Source organism: Antedon mediterranea, chromosome 8, assembly GCF_964355755.1.
Source record: "Antedon mediterranea chromosome 8, ecAntMedi1.1, whole genome shotgun sequence".
Lineage (NCBI taxonomy): Eukaryota > Metazoa > Echinodermata > Crinoidea > Comatulida > Antedonidae > Antedon > Antedon mediterranea.
In genome coordinates, this window is record NC_092677.1 from 7,106,020 (window position 1) to 7,130,922 (window position 24,903).

Here is a 24,903-nt window from a genome sequence, read left to right on the forward strand (position 1 = left end):
TTTTTGGACACGGCGGGCTATCACAATACGGCCTGTTGTTGAACTTTGACTGGTTAATATATTATGATCTAAATATTTAACAATAATTTATTGTTTAGTTTCAACTGTGGTCTTGGATTGTTATTTAAAAAGGGAGTGTTTTTATATCGTTTTCATGATGATGATTTGAAAAATGATAATTTGTAAACTAAAAATAAAATATTTTTATTGTCACAACACTAGAGCCTGCCTAGCCGGCCTATCCAAACACCACCACTTGCCCAAGCCTAGCTATTATAATTATGGGCTAGACTCTCCTAGTCTAGGCATTGTACTGTAGTAATAGTAGTAGTATTAGTAGTAAATTATCCAGACTTAGGCCTAGGCCTAATTTCTTATTCAGTGAAAGTGAAACATGTTTTTTCTGTAGAAAATAACAAGATTGATAATATTAATAATATGGATGGAAATATGAATATAAATTAGCATACAGCAGTACACAGGCCAGTAAAATACCTGTAACCTGTATGCCAATTTCATGTACACAAATAAGATATTCTGCTATTTATTGATTTTGTCTATTAGACTATTTAATAATGTATTGCAATCACATTTTATTTTTATGATCAGTATTTGTTTAGATATTTTTAATATTTATACAAATTGTGACCTCCATCCACCCACATTTAATATATGTATACTCATGTTTGTTCAAATTATATCTATAAGTGAGTGGGAAAACAAACGAAACGAAACGAAACAGTATGTTGAAGGCAAAATAAATGAAAAGATAGTTTAAACAGCACTGTATAGTGCTTTTTTTTGTTGGCTGTGGACACTATAATTGCTGATATAAAGTTATGGAAATAGAGGGGCATTCTGTTATATATTGGGCCTTAGGCATGTTTACAGTATCTCTATTTAATGCACTTGTCAATTGTATGACCCACTATATTACCCCCGGGAGAGGTGCGTCATTTACAAATAATTATTGATGCAGGGATGCGTAAAAAAACCTAGATGGTACGTCACATCACTGAACAATGGTGTGTCAATGTGTGTCACTTTACCATCCACCATATCATAAACACATGGTCACAGTGCGTCAAAATGGGTGCGTCATGGCCACCTAAAGGAAAGTCATATTTTTTACGCACAGGTGAGTCATGGTATATTCATGATGCACATTGGACAAATGACGCACCTCTCCCAGGGGTCGTATGGTGGGTCATACATTTGACAAGTGCATAACCATCTAATAATAACCACTATGTAATGTGCATAAAGGTAAAAAAAAAACAGATCTTTGTTAGGCCTACAAGCGAGTGTATATTGTTTGGCTTTGACCCAGATTACGTAAATGTTATCACCACTGACCTGTAATATTACCAGAAATTGTGGGATATTGTATAATAATATTGAAAGTGTACAAAAGTTATTCAATAAAAATTCATACTGTAGTTTCGAATAAGAATCATATTTTTGACAACTGGTGACTGTTTTATTTAACCAAAAAAATAAACAAGTTACGTGTGTATTTTAGGGACCATTTGTCATTTTTATTGTAACAGCATTATTGTATCATTTTCTTACTGCAGTAATGTATGATTATAACTGGCCAATGACTGTAATCAATAGTGTACTGTCTGAATTATCCACCCCAATTATATACAGTACTGATTGATAAATAATTGCACCAACTGGTTAATTAAAGATTAAGCAAAAGTACTGTAGTTACTGCAGTACTTTTAAAGCAGTATAATAATTTATTTTATTTAATCATAATATTAATATTACGGTCCCTTAATACTGTAGTAGTATAGCACACACCAGCCGTGTTCACTCAAAATCATCATGCAATGACTGGACACTGAATTCAGGTCATTGAGTCATTTCATTGACTATGAACTATGACACTTCATTCATATTAGTACTGTGTATTGTTCTGTATTTTCGTCTTTCTGTACACACAGTTCCTACTACCAACGGATCATATTGTTATGGCAAACAAAAGTCAGTGAACCAGTATGTTTTTGGTTAAAACACTCTGGGAAACCCCTGTATGTTTGTTATACTGTACTTCAGCTATGAGAAGGAAGTATAATGTTAAAAATAGTACTGTAAACTGTATTTATTTATAATAAGAATACATCATGTTAATTGTTACATTACTGTACATTGGTATTAATATTATTATATCAAAAAAAAAAATAAAAAAATTATTATTATTATTATTATATCAAAATTTATATCAAAATTTATACAGCAGTACAGTAAGCCCAACCTTAATGGGTGATACTACTGATGGGTGTGGCCACCAAATAATCATCTAATACTACACCTCTACAGTACTTATTCATACATTGGTATACATGGTATAAACCTAACTCTAATAAATTGTAATGTGCAATAATTGTATGATGATACAGAGATAATAATTCAAACATTAATTAATTCTTAATAAGTGGGCAAAGGTATACAGTACATGCATAAAACAGGTCTAATGATTCCAATAATAGACACTATTGGGCTGGCCAAATAGTTTTCCATTTAAAATCTGGTTTTTAAATTTCAAAATTCTGGTACTTCTGGTTCTGAGTTTCTGGTTTTACCAATAATTAATACTATTAGTATTACTAGTCAATCAATTTTGTCATTTTAATTAAGTCATCGTTTTAATATTTAAGTGTTTGTGATTGATTGATTAATGTGTTGGCTTCAGTTATTTATAATGAACAATAGGTCAGTATACTTTGTACGTAATAATTTCCTAATTTCATTGAATTTTACTAATTTTTAATAATATTATTACTGTACACTTCTTTTGGTTCTATTATTACTATTAGCGAGCTTTCGTAAAGGGACGGTAAACGTGCAGTACCAACTGTGACCGTACTCATTTACTAGTCACCCGTCATGTCTGTTACTGTTTCGTTTTGTTCACGCGGCAGGAACATGTGCGCGACGTCATAGTGCGATCAGGTATCATCATCAGTTGACTCGACTTTCAGCATCTCACAACATGGCAAACCTACATAGGGTACGAGATGCTCTTGTTGCTGCCTATATTTCAGATGTTCTAGACGAGGAAGAATTTATTATGTTGTATACTATGAATTCCCCAAGTAAATGACAGGTGCGAAACGGAACTAGCGCCCTGATTTTCAGTATAAAAGTGATGAATATCAATTCAACTTAGATAAATTCAACGATGATGAATGCAACAGCTATTTCAGGCTAGGCCGAATCTCTAACTAAGGCAATTTTTTTCATTTTATATTTGTCATCACTGATCTTAGAGCACTACATTAATGAACATTCATTTAATATGCTATAGCCTAGTCTATGTTTGATTACAATAAGTTAAAATAACGACTGATTAAACTGCTTTACGTTTGATGATACTGCTTCCATCGTTTCCTCCATAATTAAGGACGCTATTTCTTCTCACTACCGTTCTCAAATTTAGCGCTACGGTGAGTCTCAAATTTCTGCACATGCATGGATCACATTTTGGTTCGAATTACCGTACTGAACTACTTCCGTACTACAACGAAAGCTCGCTATTATCAGTGTTGGTACTGTATGGTTTTACTGTGTTTTGTCAATTTAAAATTTCTCAGAGACAATTATTGACAACAGACGAGATACCAAGGCCTAGATGATTACCTACAGTAGCTTACAATTTGATACATTGATATTTTACTTTATCATTCCGGATTTACAGTAGTCTTTGATTGCTCACTGTCTATATTTCAATGGCTACTGTACATTACAATACAATAGGCCTAGCCTACTACTAATACTTAGGACAAGTGTCTATGTCAATATAACAGTACACCATTTTTTACAATGATCGGAGCCAATTTATTCTGGCACAGAATCACTGTACAAACAGTATACAGTAGTCTACAGAATATTTTCATAGAGGAAATAAAATTATTTCTTTTTGTACTGTACTGTATATGATTGTACCTTTCCCAAGCTACAATCAAGAAGAATGTATCACACAAAGCACTGTGTATTAACTATTATTCTGTAGTTTAATCGACTTCTCTCAGATTTAACCTATTCAATTAATTGAAAATGAACCTATTTAGATACATGGTTTCATAGTTACTGTTTTTGTATGTTATTTTACCTTGATTTACCTTGACCTTTAGACTATAAACCTGTTAAGGTTTGTGAGTCCCTCTTTGAACATCTTGGTTATATGGCTCAAACTTTAGGTTGTGGGTTTTCCAGTGTGTTTCAAGATGGGTTTTAAAATTATTTATAGAGGATGCATTTACTACAGTATATGATATGGCAAACTATTCCAATCATTTACTGCAGATATTGATATTTTCAGACAAGATTAAATTTAGTTTTATGAATAATAATTCAGTGTATATACCTGTAGAATCACAAAAAGGTGGTAAATATTACTAAATACACACAATACTGTAAACCAAACTTGTCTTTATTAATGTTTCCATTGGATGTTGGACGTTAAATCGGAAATTTCATTATGGAAAGTGGAAAACAAGACAAAGAAAAAATCACCTACCACCTGAGATCTGTAAGGGCGGACGCCGAGGAAACAATAGAACCGGTCAGCGCGGGAAGCGCAGCCCAACCGTCGAATTCCGTACTAGACCAGAAACTGGACATGATCATTCAAAAACTAGAATCGATGGATAAGCGTGTAAAAAACTTAGAATCCCGGATGAGTAAAGCAGAGGGAAAATCCAAAACACAAAATCAGGACATCGCAGAAATTCATCGGTCATTAGAATTCATTGGTAAAAGTGTAGAAGAAAACACAACAAAATGCAAGTCGACAAGTGAAATTACAGGTAATTTTGAATATTTACAAAACAAAGTTGAAGACCTGGAAAACAGGTCCAGAAGAAATAACCTTGTAATTCACAACGTACCGGAAGGCTATGAAAAGAAGGAAAATAAAACATGTGAAGAATTAGTGAAATATATATTAACCTCCCATATGAAATTGGAAGATGGCGAACACATCGAGATCGAACGCGCCCATAGAACACCTGGCTATTTGCATAATAAAGGATCAACAAAACGCAAACAAACGCCTAGGCTGATTCATGTTAAGTTACTCCGCTTCACTGATCGTCAATTTGTACTGAGGAATGCTGCAAAAACGCTGAAGAACAATCCACTGCACACCAATCTTATATATATTAGCGACGATGTTTCAAAGAAGGTGAGAGAGCAGCGGAAAATACTGAGGCAAAATCACATCGAAAGAATAAGACGGCGATCGGACGTTAAGTTCGCGTTTATCCCGTTCTGTGTGCCTCCAGTTATTAGATACCAGAAGCAAGATGGCCGCTTTGAATCATTCGTACCTGGACAAAACAGCAAATGAACTACCAGGGTGTAAACAAAAGGTATTTTGATCCCTAGACTGTGAACACTTTTTATAATTTTCTTTTTTATCTATTACTACGGCATTGCAAATATAGATATGTTTTATATCAATTTACATGTACATGATAGCTACTCGCAGATGGCGATGGTTATCCAATGCTACGCATTTTTGTATTTGATGTTCTCAAGTGTAATTAATGTTAATGTTATCTTTAATTTTATTTTTTTTATTTTGAGTATCGCATTTTATAGACTATTAAATGTGTATGTTTTTATACCCACGGTAATGGAAACGGCTATACAAAACCGGACTCCGCTAATTATTTGCATTCTTAACATATACTATTTATTTCCATCAGATAACGATGTACAGTATCTATAACGACGTTTATGATCTCAATTGTTATTATCTCTCTGATATAACTAAATGTATAATAATAACGCAGACAGTAATAAAACCACAAAAAAATAAATATGGGTAGCATAGATATATGTAGTTTAAATGTACGGGGGCTTAGAAACCCTTTTAAACGCAGCACCGTATTTAATTGGCTAAGGGATCAACCCTTCTCCATATATCTCCTACAAGAAACCCACTGCACACATGAGCTGGAAACTGCGTGGCGTAATGACTGGGGTTCTGAGATTAAATTTAGCAATGGAAAGAATAATTCGGCTGGAGTCTGTATTCTTTTAAAATTAAATGTCAGCTACAAAATAGGAAACATATACAATGATCAAAATGGGAAATTTATTATTATGAATATACAAATAGAGGATAAACATATTACAATTGCAAATTTATATGGACCAAATGATGACAACAGTTTCTTTTTTGAACAATTTAATAATAAAATTGAGGAGTTCGCACAGTACTCTCTAATAATAGGCGGAGATTTTAATACAATACTTGAACCTGATCTGGATAAGAAAAATGGAAGAGGTCAAATTCACCCGAGATCTGTAGAACAAATAAATAGTATAAAAGACAATTATAATTTAATTGACATCTGGAGACAGGAAAATCCAACTAAAACCCAATTTACATGGCACTCCAATCAATCTCCAAAAGTGTTCTGTAGGTTAGATTATTTTCTTATATCCTATGAACTTTGGTCTCAAGTTGAAAAAACTTTAATATCACCGGGTTTTAAAAGTGACCATTCATTGATTACGTTATCAATACATGGAATAACAAGCAAACGAGGGTCAGGTTTCTGGAAACTGAATACAAGCCTTTTAAGTGACCCACAATACGTTAAAGAAATTAAAGAAACCATAAAAAACACAAAAGAAGAATGTTTAGAAAATAACCCACATACTGTATGGGAAATGATAAAATGTAATACAAGGAGAACATCAATGTCGTATTCTGGTAGACTAAATAAAACAATTAAAAAAGACGCGGATCGATTAAACAATGAAATCAAAACCCTAGAAGAGCAATATTGCGTAAACAGTAATGAAAAAATAACCGAAATGATCCAAATTAAAAGAAACGAACTAGAATCAATCTATGAAATTAGAACACGTGGCTCACTGATTCGATCCAAAGCCCGTTGGATAGAAGAAGGAGAAAAAAGCACGAAATATTTTCTTAATTTAGAGAGGAGGAATTATAATAAAAAGCATATAACTAAAATTACAACAGATAATGGAGACATAACTAACCCCGACGATATAATAAATGAAGAAAAACGATTCTATGAATCATTATATAGTTTTGAAGGCGAAAATAACAATGTCAACCCTGCTGATATTTTTGACAAGATACACATAGATAAAATCAATAAAGATGATGAATCTATATGTGACCAGCCCCTTAGAGATACAGAATGTTTAGAAGCATTAAAGGCGATGGATAACAATAAAACCCCTGGGACAGATGGTTTTCCTGCCGAGTTTTATAAACTATTTTGGAATGATATAAAAGATACGCTAATTAACGCTTACCATTATTCTTTCCAATCCGGGTTTTTAAGTATCTCCCAGAAACGAGGGGTGATATCACTTATACCGAAAAAAGATAAATCTCCGCTATTATTGAAAAACTGGCGTCCCATCTCGCTTTTAAATGTGGATTATAAAATTTTAGCAAAAGCCATTGCGACTCGTTTAAAATGTGTGCTGCCATCAGTAATTAATCCTGATCAAACGGGCTTTCTTAAAGGCAGATATATTGGAGAAAACATAAGATTAGTCTATGATGTAATAAAATATGCAGAAATGCACAACAAGCCAAACTTACTATTTTTTGTAGATTTTGAAAAGGCTTTCGATAAGGTGAAATGGGACTTCCTTGATATGTCTCTTAAGAGATTTGGCTTTGGTAAAAATATGATAAATTGGATAAAAATATTATATAAAGACATTGTTAGTTGCGTTATAAATAACGGGGTAACATCAAAATTCTTCAATTTAAAACGAGGCCTGCGTCAAGGATGTCCCTTATCCCCATATCTTTTTATAATTTGTGCAGAAACACTAGGTAACATGGTACGTCAATCAGACACATTTAAAGGTATAGAGTACAATAATGTAGACATAAGAATTAGCCAATTTGCAGATGACACTGTGTTTTTTCTCAAAGACCAAAACTCAATTAAACCGATTATAGATATACTGGATGAATTTTCTATATATTCTGGACTCAGAATTAATTATGAAAAAAGTAACATTATGAGAATAGGATCGTTAAGAAACTGCGACTATAAAACGCCATCTGAGAAAAGTATTTCATGGACCAAAGGCCCAGTAAAATACTTGGGTGTCAATATTTCTTGTAATTTTAATGATATTTTCAGACTCAATTTTCCAGATAAGGCTAAAAATGCTGAACAAGTATTAAATATGTGGAAACAACGCTCACTTACTCTGTTTGGAAAAGCAACTATTATTAAGTCACTGTTTCTCCCGATATTCACGTATGTTTTCTCAAATTTACCAGACCCACCCGATTGTTTCCTTCAAGATATTCAAAGTAAAATTTTTAAATTTATATGGAACGGAAAACCCGATAAAGTCAAAAGAAAAGTCATGCTTAACAATTTTGACGAGGAGGGTTAAAAATTCCCCATATTAAGAGTTACTGTACATCTCTCAAATCATGTTGGGTGAAAAGATATCTTGATGGAAATCAATCCAAGTGGAAAGTGTTTTTAAAAAGTAAGATTAAAGAGGTTGGAGGAAATATTGTTTTCGAAACCAACTTTTCTAAATCTTCAAAAATATTAAAACAATTTGAAAGGTTCCATAAAGATATACTCTCTGCGTGGAGTGAATACAATTTTGTAGAACCGTATACGATAGAGGACATCTTAAATCAATCTTTATGGAACAACTCATGTTTTTGATAAAAGAGAATTTAAAGTTGAAAAAAATTGGTTGGTTAAAAATGTAAACTATGTAAAAGATATCGTGAACAAAGAAGGGAAAATATTAGAACTAGACGAATTTAACCAAAAATATAATTTTAAACCAGACTTCTTATTATATCACCAGATTGTAAATTCAATTCCAAAGCTCTGGAAACAGAAATTAATTGAACAAGGTATAAACACAACTAATGAAGTTGAATCCAAATTACAGACATTCATTTCTGTGAAAACGAGAAATTGTCATTATATCTATAAACACATTATATTAAAAAATGTTGAAGAGCCAATTGGAATTGAATCCAAATGGGAAAAGGAGTTTGACAACAAACTTAATTGGAAAAACCTTTTCTCAAATTTACACGCCTGTACAAATGACACTAAGCTAAAAAATTTTCAATTTAAATTTATTCATCGTATAATTTATACAAATACAATGCTCTTTAAGATGTCAAAGGTCGATTCACCAATGTGTAGTTTTTGCAAGGAAAAGCAGGAAACACTGCTACATATGTTCTTTGAATGTGATCTGGTAAAGAACATTTGGGAAAATGTAAAACAATATATGTATCGAAATATCAACAATAACTTAATTATCACCAAAGAAAGTATATGTTTTGGTTTTGGAAAAACACACAGTGATGCAAACATTTTAATTTTAATTACAAAGTGGTACATATTTAGTTGCAAAATCAAAAAACAATTACTTAATTATAATCATTTATTTCACATTTACCAAAAATACAAGGCAACCATATTATTAGCAAAATGATTATTATTAAGTGTATTTTTGCGATACATTATTTTTTTTTTCTTTAATTTCATTACTCTCTTATTTTTGAGAGAGTATTATATCGTTTTAATTGTTACGTTGCCTTTATATATTAATTTTGTATTATGTATGTGATGAAATGAAAAAAAAAAAAAAAAAAAAAAAAAAAAAAAAAAAAAAAAAAAAAAAATAATTCAGTGTGTGTAAAATCATTAATAATATAGCATATTAACTTAATGTAAATATTTAATTAGTTCAGTAGGAATCATTTGATGTTGTTACAGTACATGTTGTATTTCCCTCGTAGGTTGGGCAAGTAAGCGAAGCAAAGTGAAATGGCAAATGACCAACCAGCACCAGCTATCAATAAGCTGTATCAACTTAGTTTATCAGGTAACTACAATTATTGAAAATCAAAATGTATTCTACTCCCGTATCTTATTAGCTCTCTAGCCCCCATATTGAAAGCTCTCTAGCCCTATCTTGATAGCTCTCTAGCCCTATCTTGATAGCTCTCTAGCCCCATCTTGATAGCTCTCTAGCCCCATCTTGATAGCTCTCTAGCCCCATCTTGATAGCTCTCTAGCCCCATCTTGAAAGCTCTCTAGCCCCATCTTGATAGCTCTCTAGCCCTATCTTGATAGCTCTCTAGCCCTATCTTGATAGCTCTCTAGCCCTATCTTGATTGCTCTCTAGCCCTATCTTGATAGCTCTCTAGCCCTATCTTGAAAGCTCTCTAGCCCTATCTTGATAGCTCTCTAGCCCTATCTTGATAGCTCTCTAGCCCTATCTTGATAGCTCTCTAGCCCTATCTTGATACTGTAGCTCTCTAGCCCGTATCTTGAAAGCTCTCTAGCCCGTATCTTGAAAGCTCTCTAGCCCGTATCTTGAAAGCTCTCTAGCCCTATCTTGATAGCTCTCTAGCCCTATCTTGATAGCTCTCTAGCCCTATCTTGATAGCTCTCTAGCCCTATCATGATAGCTCTTTATCCCCATCTTGATAGCTCTCTAGCCCCATCTTGATAGCTCTCTAGCCCCATCTTGATAGCTCTCTAGCCCCATCTTGATAGCTCTCTCTATCATTCCACCCCATGCTGTGAATAATCTAATTCCATTCTTATAACCTCTCATCCTGTCTGGTCTCTTTTGCTACAGACTGTAAAATATATATATTTTTTTTCAGTTATATCAGCAAAATTAGTAGAAGGATCTAGCAGTCTGTTTGCCAGCAAGCCGGATACCTATGTTACATTGACAGTTGATTCAAAGGGTAAAAATCATCGTAAGACAGATGTTGTCAAGAAATCGTGGAATCCAGAGTGGAAGGATGATTATACAATGTAAGAAAGAAGCTTTCCATAATCAGGGTTCTGAAGTAAAATACTACGCACATTCATCTAAGGGTCTTTCAAACCTATTCCGGCACTGGAAAATCCAATCTAACACCAATGTTCCGTTATCACGCGGGTACGCGCTAATCGCCAGAACGGAATTGTCCCGGGACAGGTGTGAAAGACCCTTTACTGCAGGAATTTTGCCCAAATCTGTTCGAAAATGAAGATAAATACTACAGAAATACCTTACCTGTACAAACCACGCAAAGTTATAATTTGGCCTTAAGTTATTGAACACTATTTTTTTGGACAAATCAACAACCCACACTATAAAAATCCCTTTTTTCAAGTCGTCTTACCCAATTTGGTTGATTATAGGTTCATGTGACAACCTTAGTTTCTGTTATAAACATGCGCATTTAGACTAAAAAAAAAAGATTCAAAATTTGAATCTTTTTTTGTGTAGTATTATGGTTGTCGCGAACAAATTTTACACAGCCGTATGATGACTTTCAAAATCTTGCATTACTACTCTAGATGTCTTAAGCTCTGTCTACATCATCAAACTTTATATGACAAAAACATGTGATGTGCCCATATATGGACATGATGATGCCATATCACTACCATATTTAAACATATCACTACTATATTTGGGCACTTTTTTTTGTCAAACTAGTTTGATGGTGTAGACAGAGTTTTAGAGGTTGCTGTTTCAATCTGTTCAAATCAAACTATTATAATACAACAATGGATTCTACCATTGTCAAAATGGGGAAAATTTTGGCTGGCAACGTAAATACTGTATAAGATATTAAAAATCATAATCAGTACTGCATTGTTTTTTATGTTGACATGTTTAATTTTTTTCAGACTTGTTGAACCAAAGTCTAAGATAAGCTTCAAGGTGTTCTTTCATCATGTGTTTAAAACAGACAGCTTATCCTACAGTGGCACGCTAGATCTACTGCCTATACTTCTACAACACAATGGTGACAGTAAGTATTGTTTACACTATAATTCACTGTGCAATTGTGCACTAAAGGATTTTTGACACCAGGGGTAAGATTTATCAACCATACTAAGGCTTGGTTCCCACATAAATGTAAGATAAGGACATAACCCACCGTAGAAGTAATTCCATCATTCACGTCATGATTGATCATCTGAACTGTCGTCTGTGATTGGTCAACTAACCTGCGTTTCACCTACAGTACATCGTTGGAACCAAGCTTTAGCACCAAAATCATCTTGTTTTATGCCACTTGTCAAAATAATCTTTTAGAAGATGATTTTGAAAAGTACCGATTTGATAAGTGAATAATATATACTAGGTTCAGGAGCAAGAGAATAGTTTGTTGATGTTGAAAAAAAAGAAACAAAAGATTTGATACTTAATATAGATCTAGACACAGTTTATATCGCTACTAATTCAATTGCCTTATAATGTATCTGTATTCCGTTATACAGTTAGTAATTTTGAATACAAGTTGCAGTTAAAGGCAGAAGGAAAGTCAGTGTCATCGTCAGTGTCATCGTCAATGTTATCCGAACAAAGACGATCTGAGCTTTTGTTATGTTTAAATCAACTTAAAGTTGAAGAAAGGGCTTTAGCAGCATTTAGGTATAGTACACAAAACGGTAAGTGCATATTTGTTCAACAAATTTTGTAGTGAACAAGCCTCTGTTACAAAACAATGTTTTTTTTTATCATGATTGTTTATTTTTATTTATCATGATGCTCTCTTGGCATATGGCATACCCATTAATTTACATCGCCACAGATTTGTCATCTTGCTTTAATTCTGTCGGCTCTTTTTAAAATTAAAATCCAATATTCAGATTTGACTTACTTTACTCTGTGTACAGTACACTACCAAACTAGTTTGATAAAAACAGTATGATGTGCCCAATATGGTAGTGATATGCCCAAATATGGTAGTGATATGCCCAAATTTGGTAGTGATATGACATTCTCATATATGGGCACATCACATTTGGTTGTCACATAAAGTGTAGTGTAGACAGTAGTAGTATATTCAGTGGATTTAAAATGATTTTTTGATATGATAGGCAATGGAGATATAAGCCCGAGACCAATTCATCCACTTATCACAGGTACCACAGCCAGTTCAAACGAGGCAAGAGGGCGCTCTGATGCCCCATCACCGTCGTCAACATCAAGAGCTAACAATAGGGCTCCCCCAGTACCAAACAGGAATGTGAATCCTCCTGTGAATCGTTCACCAGCAGCCCCCACCACTAGAGGTAAGTCTATTAAAACCCTAACATGGTACAGGTACCACATGTGATACTGTATTACAGAATTTGCCTATGACAATGGACATGTAATGCCATATAAAGATACAGCACAGAGAATCTGTTCAGTCTATTCAGTTATGGAAAAAAAAGGAAAAAACATCTATGGTCATAGAACTGTAAATTCTCTCAACTACAGTATTCTCACCATTCAATGAATCTATATATAAATGTAAGTAAGGGCAAAATTCGGTAAATCGCGCGTTATTTCTAGAATGTTTACTCGATGGTATATAAAGTTGGTTAGAATCTCGGTACTGATTTTAACGACCTGATGTAATCCTGTTTACTAATTAAATTTAGTTAGATAATTAGTTATTGACAATTAAAACGAATTTAGGTTCAAAGATTTGCCCCAAATAGGGGTGTTTTCCGATCGTGGTATACACTGTCTATTGGATGTCCTCATGAAAAATACCTGCACACAATAATACGAGGATTCGCATTTTCCTATCTCCTCCTACGATAATTGTTTTTAATAGCTGAAAACCGGTTGAACAGCTCGAGTACAGTATCATAATGTTGAAGACAGGCCGATTTTCTTTAAAAAATACTATTTTGATAGATTTAATATACGTTTATACAAATGTATTGATTTGCGATGAATGGAACATTCCAATCTCTCAGACTCCCAGTTTGTAGGTAAATTTATGAGCCCTTGGTTTAACACAAGTAAGTAAATTTATGGGCCCTTGGAGAATAAAACTTATATATAGTATTGCAATACTGGCAATATTGTAAATACTGTACGTATTAACCATTTTTGGTCGCCATTTGAATCGAAATTGTCTTACTGTGAATGTGGTTACTGTTAGATATATAAACAAAATATACAAAGAACATTTATTACTGTGACTGTGGGTAGATTACTGACAGTTGCTTCTCAATGTTTTTGTATTAATTAATAAGTATAAAAAATATAAACGTCGTAGTGGTGTATCGTTACATGTACTTTACTATTTCAATCGACTATAACAGGGACAGTTTTAAAAAAGTATTATAAATCGTAAATGTTTTACTGTGTTTAGTGGTATATTATTGATAGGCCTATAAAACATTTAAAACAATATTTCGTTACTGAGTGGATAGAGAATATATTTTAAAATTGTTCTTCCCATCCTCTTCCCCATCCCTCAACTCTAATGTTATATACAAAACACAAATTGGGTTTGTTTAAATGAGTTCAAATAAAAAAAATTGGACTCATTTTTAAGACAAGGCCTAATTCCCAGGGTGCTAATTTTACATAAATCATCGTGTCTATTTATTCGTTTCTGTAAACGACAATGTACTATAGTCCTGCGGTACGTACATTTTTTACGCTGAAATTACTGTGTGTTCGAGAACCATCTGTGGAGTTATCTAGTACAAATAATTCATTATTTGTTTTATAACATTTCTACTGTAAATTTCCACACCTGTCAACACAAGACACCTGTACAAGTCAATTTATTAGTACTTAGTGATCTAAGTTGGTGGTTTGAGAGAAAACTATTGTTATTATTTATTATGAAAATTGACTGGTCCTTGAAAGTGAAATTTTTATTTGAATTAGATGTTGTGTGTGTGTCTAGGTTTATGATGTATATGATATCATGTTCATCAGTTTCAGTAACAAATAAATTTATTTATAAGTTAAGTTTCATGTTGCTGAGATAAAAAAATCATGACTATTAAATAATCTAGAAGCCCAATAGCGTTGTAATGTCAACAGCACCCATGGAAACTTTGCTGCCATATCTTCACAGCTAATTTAATTCTTGAAAATTAATAGTAAATGCTGGCACCATCATTGGTACAATCGCATTATCCTTCACCATCCTTACCGCAGGACACAAAATTCTGAAATTTGTTGTACAAGCTGAACGTTCAATAGTACTTTTTCAGCTCAACTAAAAGTAAAACACGTATTATACAGAGATCTGCTGTATTTACAATCTGTACACAAATCACCAACTTCTAATGATGTCACCACCATTTCTTTTAATGTTTCCCAAACTGTATATTTTTTTTAGGTTATTTATAATAAATAAATTGAATTTGGTAGTTAGGTATCCCATAATGCATTTAGATTTATGTCTGTTTGACATTCTGATATCTACATACTTGATACTTGTGTTGTTGTAAAGATGTATGCCTATGTATATGACCTACCCACCTTTACATACTTGCCTTCCACTCTAAAAAAGTGTTTATTTCAATTGAAATATTTATGAATACAAAATAACAAACATGAATGTGTCAAGTATATTATGCAAGCTTTGACCTTAGGTCAAACAAATCCCAATTTTCTGGAATTGTTTTTAATAAAAAAAACAAGTGCTGATTATTCTAAAGCTACATTATCAAACTTTATGTGACAAGAAAATGTGATGTGCCCATATATGGACACAATGATGTCATATCACTACCATATTTGAGCACATCACATTTGTTTTTGTCGAACTTGTTTGATAGTGTAGATAGAGCTTAAGAATCATACAATTTTGTTGTTAATAAATAATGATTATAAGTGAAAACATTTTTTTTTCTATGGAAGTTATTAACTTTATTAAAACGAAAACCTATCGAAGTTCTTTATTTTTATTTATCTTCATTTTTTATGTTTATATGTATTTTTTATGTATAATTGAATAAAATATACCATTGATAAATATTTAAATCATGGTTAAATATTCACTTCTCATTTTAGCTTTACCTCCACCACCCCCAAGAAGTGGTAGTACAACTACAACAGCACCCTCAGTGCCACATGCTAACACAAACAGCACCGTGCCTGTGCCAGCACCTCCAGACACAAACAATGCCGTCAATGATGGCCTTCCACCAGGGTGAGTTCCGAGTGTATAGTTTCTTGAATTGAACGCTGTGTAATTTGAAAAATATTAACTTTTAAAGTTGTATTGTTATCCGTATGTAGTAGGTGGGCCGGGTCAATAGGGAGTAATGCTCCTACCCTGGAATATGTACATATACTGTAGTTAAGTTTATAATTATATTTTTGTTCTGTACAGTAGGCCAGACAATATTTACACAAAATGTTTACAAGCAACTTTATCACTGTCAAAAATAATCAAAGAATTCATTAGTGCCTCTAATTTGTGTCCAGTGAAAGCAATACTAGAAATTTTATTTAAAAATCATTTTTATTGCAGATGGGAGATGCGCACTGACCAGCAAGGAAGGACGTATTACGTAGATCACAATGCTCATACAACAACATGGGAGAGACCACAGCCCCTTCCTCAGGGGTAAGTGTGTTTAACAATGAAGTGTGTACAGACCTCCAAGTATTCTAAGAAAAGTGATCTCCATCGCCTGTATATGATTTCTCCTGATTGTTTTGAATATAGAAAAAAAAACACACAATAGTGCATCAATCATTTGTGCTATAATTCTAGTCCCTTTTGACTTTGAAAATGTGTAAACAATGCATTTTTATCCTTTGTTAAAACACATATTGGCACATGCCTGGGATAAAAAGCATCTGGATTTCCCATGGGACCTCTGAATGTATTTGTATGGCTTTGAAATTTTTGCATTTAGGACAAAAATTAAAAAATCACATACTAGGAGAAAAACCAGAGCATATCTTTCATCAAAATAAGAGGAAGCCTAGAATATCTCCCATCTCAATTATGCTTTATAAAAATTATGACTTTCTATCTCTAGTATTAATGATACATATTTATTTTGTTTTTAGATGGGAGAGGAGACATGATCCACAGGGACGTATCTATTATGTAGATCACAACACTCGCTCTACTACATGGCAACGACCTACCAACGATTCAGTACGGTCATACCAGGAATGGCAGCTTCAGCATGAAAGATTACGCAGCCAGGTTGCCCAACAGCGCAACTCACGCTTGTATTTACCAGTATGTTGACTGATGTTTTTTGTCTCTGAATTACCTATACAAGTATATAAATAGGGCTTGTATTTATTAAATTATCCTTAAATTTTTTTATACATGTCAAGATACTTTAAGAGGTGAAAAACTGACTTGTATTCTAAAATAACAAAATCCTTAAAAATTATTTTGGAAACGGACAAAGTCATTAATTTTAAATTAAATATGTTTGATAACTCTGACTCCTGTGGCCATATTCACTAATCGCAAATTATAATAAAGAATTAAGTGGTATTTTAAAGGATAAGTGTTCCCCTTAGTCTTTGTGTGGAGGTTTTTAGAATGCAACTAAGAATTTCAAAGCTTGAGACAATTATTTTTTTTGGGAGAGCTTTCAAAAAATGACTTGTTTCTAATTGAATATGTTTTTTTAAATAATTCATAGGGTGTTGTCGATTCTAGTGATCCACTAGGACCTTTACCACAAGGATGGGGTAAGTTATTAATCTTTACAATAGAACCCTCATTAAGGTGACACCTTCAAAACCCAACAAAGTGTCATTTCGATAGGGGGGTCCTCTTTTAGTTCACTAATGATACTAGGTTTGATTGATTGAAGATAAACTATATCCAACGTTTGAATCGCTCAATGGTAAAATTTGACATTGGAAATCAAGTGACTGTGTTAGTGGTAAGGATGCTGCTTGATGTCATCCTAGCAGCTGCCGGGACATTGATTTGCCTCAAATCTAAAGGTGGCCGCACGCCACTCATATATATGCTGTTTTTCTAGTTGCTTAGGTTCAACCACTTTAGATATACACACTTGAAATCCCTACAAGTATAGTAATTTAGTAGATTGCCTCCTTTTTGATCCATCACAGATTCTGTTAAATATTAATTTACTATTGCAGAAAAACGTATAGACCAACATGGACGGATATATTTTGTGAATCATCTAACGAGAACTACACAATGGGAAGATCCTAGAACACAGGGAACTCAAGAGTTAGTACTGTTTTGATATCATTAGTCAAGTAAAAGTATTTTTAAAAGTGAATTGTGTACCAGCTCTAGCCATCTAGGCCGATAAAATGGAGGTGTTTGTGCTGGTCAAAAGGTGTATTGGGTGACTTAAAGGGTCTTCCAGCCAGCTTAATAATAATCGTACCATAAGAGGTGTCTTTATAAACACCTAGTATTGAAACTCAAAATTCCTCTTGTTCATTCTGGCCACTGGAAAGTGTTGAAAGGAATCTTTAATTTGATCAAGTCCGCTATTTTTTACTTGGAAAAATAGAATTTTGCCATGTGTAGTACTTGCTTAATTTGTTAGCATGATAGAGCCTATAATTTTCAAGTTATCTTCTGAGAATTTGGGTGTAAATAGGTAGATACTTACAGTACATGGCTATTGAAATTCAAGAAAATCAGTTCATTAATAACTTCACAAATAACATTTTAACAAAGGCAGAAATATCAACATGTGCTCTCTATGGCAATATTTTGCCGAGTACTTCACTCAGTTTCTGAGTGCTTTCCTTTATCTTATTATTTTGTTATTCAGTTGTTAATCTATATAGTGTTATATGTTGTTTGTACAATATAGGCAGCATACTGAAAAGCCGTTGCCCGATGGATGGGAGATACGTTACACAAAGGAAGGTGTATTGTATTTTGTGGATCACAACACAAGAGCAACAACATTCCAAGATCCAAGACCAGGAGCAACTAAGGGGTAAGAATTCAAAAATTATTATTGTTTTTATTTATTAAAGGACATTTCAAAATTGCTAATAATATCCTGGATTTATAAACCATGTTGTGAAATCTCCAAAGCGATGTACATATTATTACCCCATCATTTTTGGATCAAACCCGTATGAAAACATACCCTCATAATGCAGCTAGTAATCGGCGCAAAGTTGTGTCATGACCTTACCAGGTACCCATTTGTACACCTGGGTGGAGAAAAAAAAAAAAAGTTTTTCATATCATGGTGCTAGTTTATGGAATACTCTAAAAAAAACCAATGCAAAATGCCACAAATTTAAATACTTTCAAAAAATTATTGGTGTGATTTATTATTTATTTTGTTCTCTTATCACAAATGTAATTAAGGTTTCTGTTCATATATTTTTGTTCTCTAATTTGTTATTTTTTAAATTTGTTATTTTTTAAATTTGTTATTTTTAAATGTGTAATGTACTACTGTTAGTTGATCACGGCCTTGTAGAAGAACACCTTTATGGTGACACAAGCTTTTCCGTGTTAAAATAAAGTATTTATTATTATTATTATTATAAAGTTAAATATAAGTAGTATCTTCCCTTAGCATACAAGCAATGTGATGAGCATTGGATTCAAGTGCAAGATCCTCACAATCAGAAGTAAAATTTCCAACTGCCCTTACATAAGTAATTTTGATCAATAATTTAATTAATATTTATTTCTAAAATTTATCGTAGCCCTAAGGGAGCATTTGGCGTGCCAATAGCGTACGAAAGAAGTTTCCGATGGAAGCTAGGTCAGTTCCGATATCTGTGTCAAAGTAACTCTCTACCAAGCCATGTCAAGATTAGTGTGTCTAGGAATACGTTATTTGAAGACTCATTCCATCAGGTAAGGAAATGATGCAATATTATTTCTAATACAGTGAGGACACCGCCATTCAGAGGAAACCCTTATAAAGGAGACACTCTCCAATGAAACAAACATTCAATTCAATTCAATTCAAAAGACATTTATTTTCCTCCATAGCAAAACAATACAAAATAATAAACAGAAATGGTAAGGTATATTGAAAATGAAATAGATGATTGTTGGATATACAAAAGAAAAGTGAATTTAAGAAAATTGGCTATGGAGGAAATATATGTTTTAAACACTACTGTTAAGCCTTATTCAGATTTTTATTAAAGTACACTTAGTTGGTTCCCCCTAATAGACTGTTCTACTGTATTTAATACAGAATTTAGCCGTGATAAGTAGAGTAAATTCCAGCAATAGAAAATAATTAACAGTTTTCTGGAGCACGAGAATTGCTACATCTGCATAGAAACCACAACTCCCACAACGATCTTTTTTTTTTCTTTTTTTTTGCTGGAACTTGATTATCCCAATAGATCATGCCATTGGTATTCAAGCATGGTCAATTGCCTGTCTTCCACTTTCGTGTAAGGATTAACTTACTAAAAGAACAGAAATTAACAGAGATCTTTGTTGCATATCGATGGGAATACCCCCGAATAATACTGGGAATTTCCCCCAAATGATAACTGGGAATTCGCCCTAAATGATGCTGGGAATTCGCCCTGAATGATGCTGGGAATTCGCCCTGGATGATGCTGGGAATTCCCCCAAATGATACTGGGAATTCCCCCTGAATGATGCTGGGAATTACACCCATTTTTAAATATTAATATTTGTTTCTTACTAGATAATGAGACTGCATGCATATGATCTACGAAGGAGACTTTATATTATCTTTCGTGGTGAGGAAGGCTTAGATTACGGTGGCGTAGCAAGGTAAATACATTTACAATGCAAATCAGTTTTACTCTTTACATCTTGTATATTGTGATTAATTACAACATCCACAACTGTAAGTCCCTAATTACAGGATGGATATACTATATTGTGCTTTATAAACTTGGTCTCATTAGAGGTCTAGGGTGAGTTGAGCAGAAACAGTTATGCAATGCAAACCTGACACAAGGCCTTGAGATTGGAACGCAAAACACAAAGATACAGCATCAACCTGAATAAAATTCGACTATAATATTTATATAACTTGTTCATTTTTTTTACAGAGAATGGTTCTTTATGTTGTCGCATGAAGTGTTGAACCCAATGTATTGTCTATTTGAATATGCCAGCAAAAATAACTACAGTCTACAAATTAATGCTGCATCATCTGTCAATCCAGATCACATCCAATACTTCAAATTTGTTGGCCGATTTATAGCCATGGTAACTAATACCAAGTATTATTTTATTTATGTACATTGCCAAGGACTGTGTAGGTGTATACACTTAAATACGCTCCATGTCACATACACTAGTAACATATATGTACACATACATACACTACATGTCACATACATACACTACATGTAGTTGTATTGTATACACATAAATACACTCCACGTCACATACATACACTACATGTAGTTGTATACACATAAATACACTACATGTCACATACATACACTACATGTAGTTGTATACACATAAATACACTACATGTCACATACATACACTACATGTAGTTGTATACACATAAATACACTACATGTCACATACATACACTACATGTAGTTGTATACACATAAATACACTACATGTCACATACATACACTACATGTAGTTGTATACACATAAATACACTACATGTCACCTACATACACTACATGTAGTTGTATACACATAAATACACTATATCCTACATACATTCGTATACACATAAATACACTACATGTCACCTACATACACTACATGTAGTTGTATACACATAAATACACTATATCCTACATACATTCGTATACACATAAATACACTACATGTCACATACATACACTACATGTAGTTGTATACACATAAAAACAATATGTCCTACATATAGTTGTATACACATACATACACTACATGTCACATACATACATTTGTATACACATAAATACACTACATGTCATACATACATTTGTATACACATAAATACACTACATGTCACGTACATACACTACATGTAGTTGTGTACACATACATACACTACATGTCATACATACAGTTGTATACACATAAATACACTACATGTCACGTAGTCGTACATACACTACATGTAGTTGTATACACATAAATACACTATGTCCTACATATAGTTGTATACACATAAATACACTACATGTCACATACATACACTACATGTAGTTGTACACATAAATACACTATATCCTACATACAGTTGTATACACATAAATACACTACATGTTGCGTACATACACTACATGTAGTTGTATACAAATAAAAACACTACATGTATGCCTGTATACATAAACAAACAAAGTAGTATTCAAAATCATATTTCTCCTTGTTCGTTTTCACATGAAAGCTTCTGTAGTGATTATTTTAGTTGGTTCCGAGCTTTCTCAGGCGTATATAACTCCACGCGACGTACACAGCTGTCACTGAATGATAACTCATACAAAAAGTATATTTAACTCAACTAGAACTTTTATTCCTTGTAATTCGATTAATACATCTTACTACCAGTCAAGCCTTATTATTTTCTTTATCATCTTTCCGTTTATCTACTCTGATCTTATTCTCTCTTCTCTTTTAATATATATTACATTCCACTTTTATACTGGACATGCAAATTTGAGGCTTCAGAGGAGGATAACATTTTCCCTCCAAAAATTATACGATTTTGATTGGCTAATAATATAAGGCGGACCTGGTCTAAAGCATCCTTATCTAAACAACATACACAATATGACAGCTTCCCTTGAAAAGGTATATCCCAAATGTAGGGTTTTAATGTTTTATTATGATATCTATCTATTTACCTTTGCAGGCTCTTTATCATGGTAAATTCATCTACAGTGGTTTCACCATGCCATTCTACAAGCGAATGTTGAACAAATCATTGACCCTGAAAGATTTAGAAAATATTGACCCCGAGTTTTACAACTCATTAGAATGGACTAAGTAAGTATTTTATATGCTGTTTCTACTCATTGATTACAGAGGTCGACTTAATTTTAACTTAGCTGAACCATTGTCCCCAAATTTAATTGTGCAATAACTTAAACTTTCTCATTTCTCTAAAAAAAGGTTACTGGTAAAAATGGCCAGTTACTGGGGGACAGACCCATAAAAAAAAGTGATGTGCCTATATTTGAACACGATGACGTTATGTCACTATCATATTTGGACACATCACACTTTTTTGTCAAACTAGTTTGATAGTGTAGACAGAGCTTTATACCAGAACCATGATTTCTTCCTTTTGGGAAACAAACAATACAGCCAGCCCTAGCCAAACTGACGTGCACACAATGTTTAGTAGTGTAGTCTTATCTAAATTCATTTCTTACTATCAGGGAGAACAATGTTGAGGAGTGTGGTCTTGATATGTACTTCACAGCGGACTTTGAGATCCTAGGTAAGATAGAGTCACATGATTTGAAAGAAGGCGGAGCAGATATTCCAGTCACAGAGGAAAACAAAGAGGAATATATACAGTAAGTGCTGTTGAGAACACTATTATGCCATCTAGGTCTAGCTACTGTATATATGAATAGTGACATAATAAAAATGTATGTCTTGTAATATGATTAGGTAGAAGTCTTTTACTTGTCTGTTTAATAAGTGGAAAATCTATAAATGAATACATTTTTTTCGTACATCACTCTGGCTCGAAAAGTGTCTTGTTTGTCACATACAAATATAAACACCATGAAAATAAACAATCACATAAAAAAATATGATTAAATGGGTAAAAAACAGACAGTTAAAGACACCAAGAGGATAAAATACAAATGCAAAAAAATATTAAAATTTCATACGAAATTATTTTAATCCTCTCGTAGTTTGATGACTCAATGGCGATTTTCACGAGGCATTGAAGAGCAGATGAAAGCTTTCTTAGAGGGATTTAATGAAGTAGTTCCTTTACAATGGTTACAGTACTTTGATGAAAGAGAATTAGAGGTAATCACCTGTTTACATGAAGCCTCTGTACATCTTGCGCACAGCAACGCAATTAAAGTCCTGGGGCATTTATTGGTTGGGAGAGTTTTTAGGGTTTTTTTATTCGAGGGAGGCGTTTATTTTTTGTTGTAACATCCATAATCAAATAATTGCCCCCTAGATATAACAAAAATACAACCCTATTGCCATTAAGAAGTGATAAAATACAGTATAAAGTGCTTGGTAAATTGTAGATCTTGGGAGTCAATGAATTTTACTACAAATAGTGTTGTAACACACGTTTATATATGTGTTGGGACGTTTATTCAGGAAAAAGAATGAGGCAGAATTTATTCCAAAAGATGTTCTATAGTTTATTAGAAGGAGTTGTTTATTAAAAGCGGGGCATTTATTCAAATAACTACGGTATTTAAATATATTTTTCCAGGGATCATATATCTTTAAACTTCATCCATTTAAATACCTTCTCTTATTATTATTTAGTTGATGTTATGTGGGATGCAAGAGTTTGACATTGAAGACTGGCAACGGAACACAATATACCGCCACTACACAAGAGATAGTAAGCAGGTAGTGTGGTTCTGGCGCGCTGTGAAGGAAATGGATAATGAGAAGAGGTCGCGACTACTACAGTTTGTTACCGGAACATGTCGACTACCTGTTGGCGGATTTAGTGAATTAATGGGTTAGTAAATGCTATGCTCTCTAAACTTAATCACTGTATTGGTATATGTAGAAGTAAATCCTTACTGAATTGACCTTTAACCTCTATGTAGAAGCGCTCCTTTAGGGGACGTTTTCTAAGGTACTGAAGGTGTCTCCTTATGAAAAAATTATACAACAAGGATAAAAAGTACAAAGCAAATTATTTCCACTGTATATTAATTGTTGAATTCAATTATGATTTTTTTTTTCAAATGTAGGAAGCAATGGAGCACAGAAATTTTGTATTGAGAAAGTTGGTAAAGATACCTGGTTGCCAAGGAGTCATACATGGTGAGTACAATTATTTTATATTTTAGGAAGAAATTTGATGATGACAACAGGATGCTTAGCCTTGCCAAGATAGCAAGAGTCCTTTGATCTTATGATTGGCTGCGAAAAATGTATACTAGTTATGGTTACAGTATCAAATACATTATTCTCCAGTTTCTGTGTAAAGAGCATGGGAGAAT

General features: G+C 33.3%; 1 protein-coding gene across 2 annotated transcripts in view; it reads left to right on the forward strand.

Moving 5' to 3' along the window:
• The window catches only part of LOC140056692 (E3 ubiquitin-protein ligase Su(dx)-like), a 28,416-nt gene that overhangs the window by 342 nt on the left and 3,171 nt on the right, over positions 1-24,903 (forward strand). The window contains exons 2-20 of one of the 2 annotated variants that reach the window (XM_072102150.1): positions 9,815-9,900; positions 10,691-10,847; positions 11,715-11,839; positions 12,312-12,482; positions 12,915-13,109; positions 15,853-15,991; positions 16,316-16,411; positions 16,864-17,041; positions 17,460-17,508; positions 17,929-18,022; positions 18,624-18,752; positions 19,483-19,636; positions 20,454-20,542; positions 20,827-20,986; positions 22,590-22,723; positions 23,119-23,259; positions 23,608-23,728; positions 24,212-24,413; positions 24,652-24,724. In XM_072102150.1, coding sequence (XP_071958251.1) covers positions 9,843-9,900; positions 10,691-10,847; positions 11,715-11,839; positions 12,312-12,482; positions 12,915-13,109; positions 15,853-15,991; positions 16,316-16,411; positions 16,864-17,041; positions 17,460-17,508; positions 17,929-18,022; positions 18,624-18,752; positions 19,483-19,636; positions 20,454-20,542; positions 20,827-20,986; positions 22,590-22,723; positions 23,119-23,259; positions 23,608-23,728; positions 24,212-24,413; positions 24,652-24,724 — 2,465 coding nt within the window. In that variant the 5' untranslated portion in view covers positions 9,815-9,842. Of the gene's footprint in view, positions 1-9,736; positions 9,901-10,690; positions 10,848-11,714; positions 11,840-12,311; positions 12,483-12,914; positions 13,110-15,852; positions 15,992-16,315; positions 16,412-16,863; positions 17,042-17,459; positions 17,509-17,928; positions 18,023-18,623; positions 18,753-19,482; positions 19,637-20,453; positions 20,543-20,826; positions 20,987-22,589; positions 22,724-23,118; positions 23,260-23,607; positions 23,729-24,211; positions 24,414-24,651; positions 24,725-24,903 lie in introns of those variants that run through there. The other variant, XM_072102151.1, reaches the window with a different exon arrangement.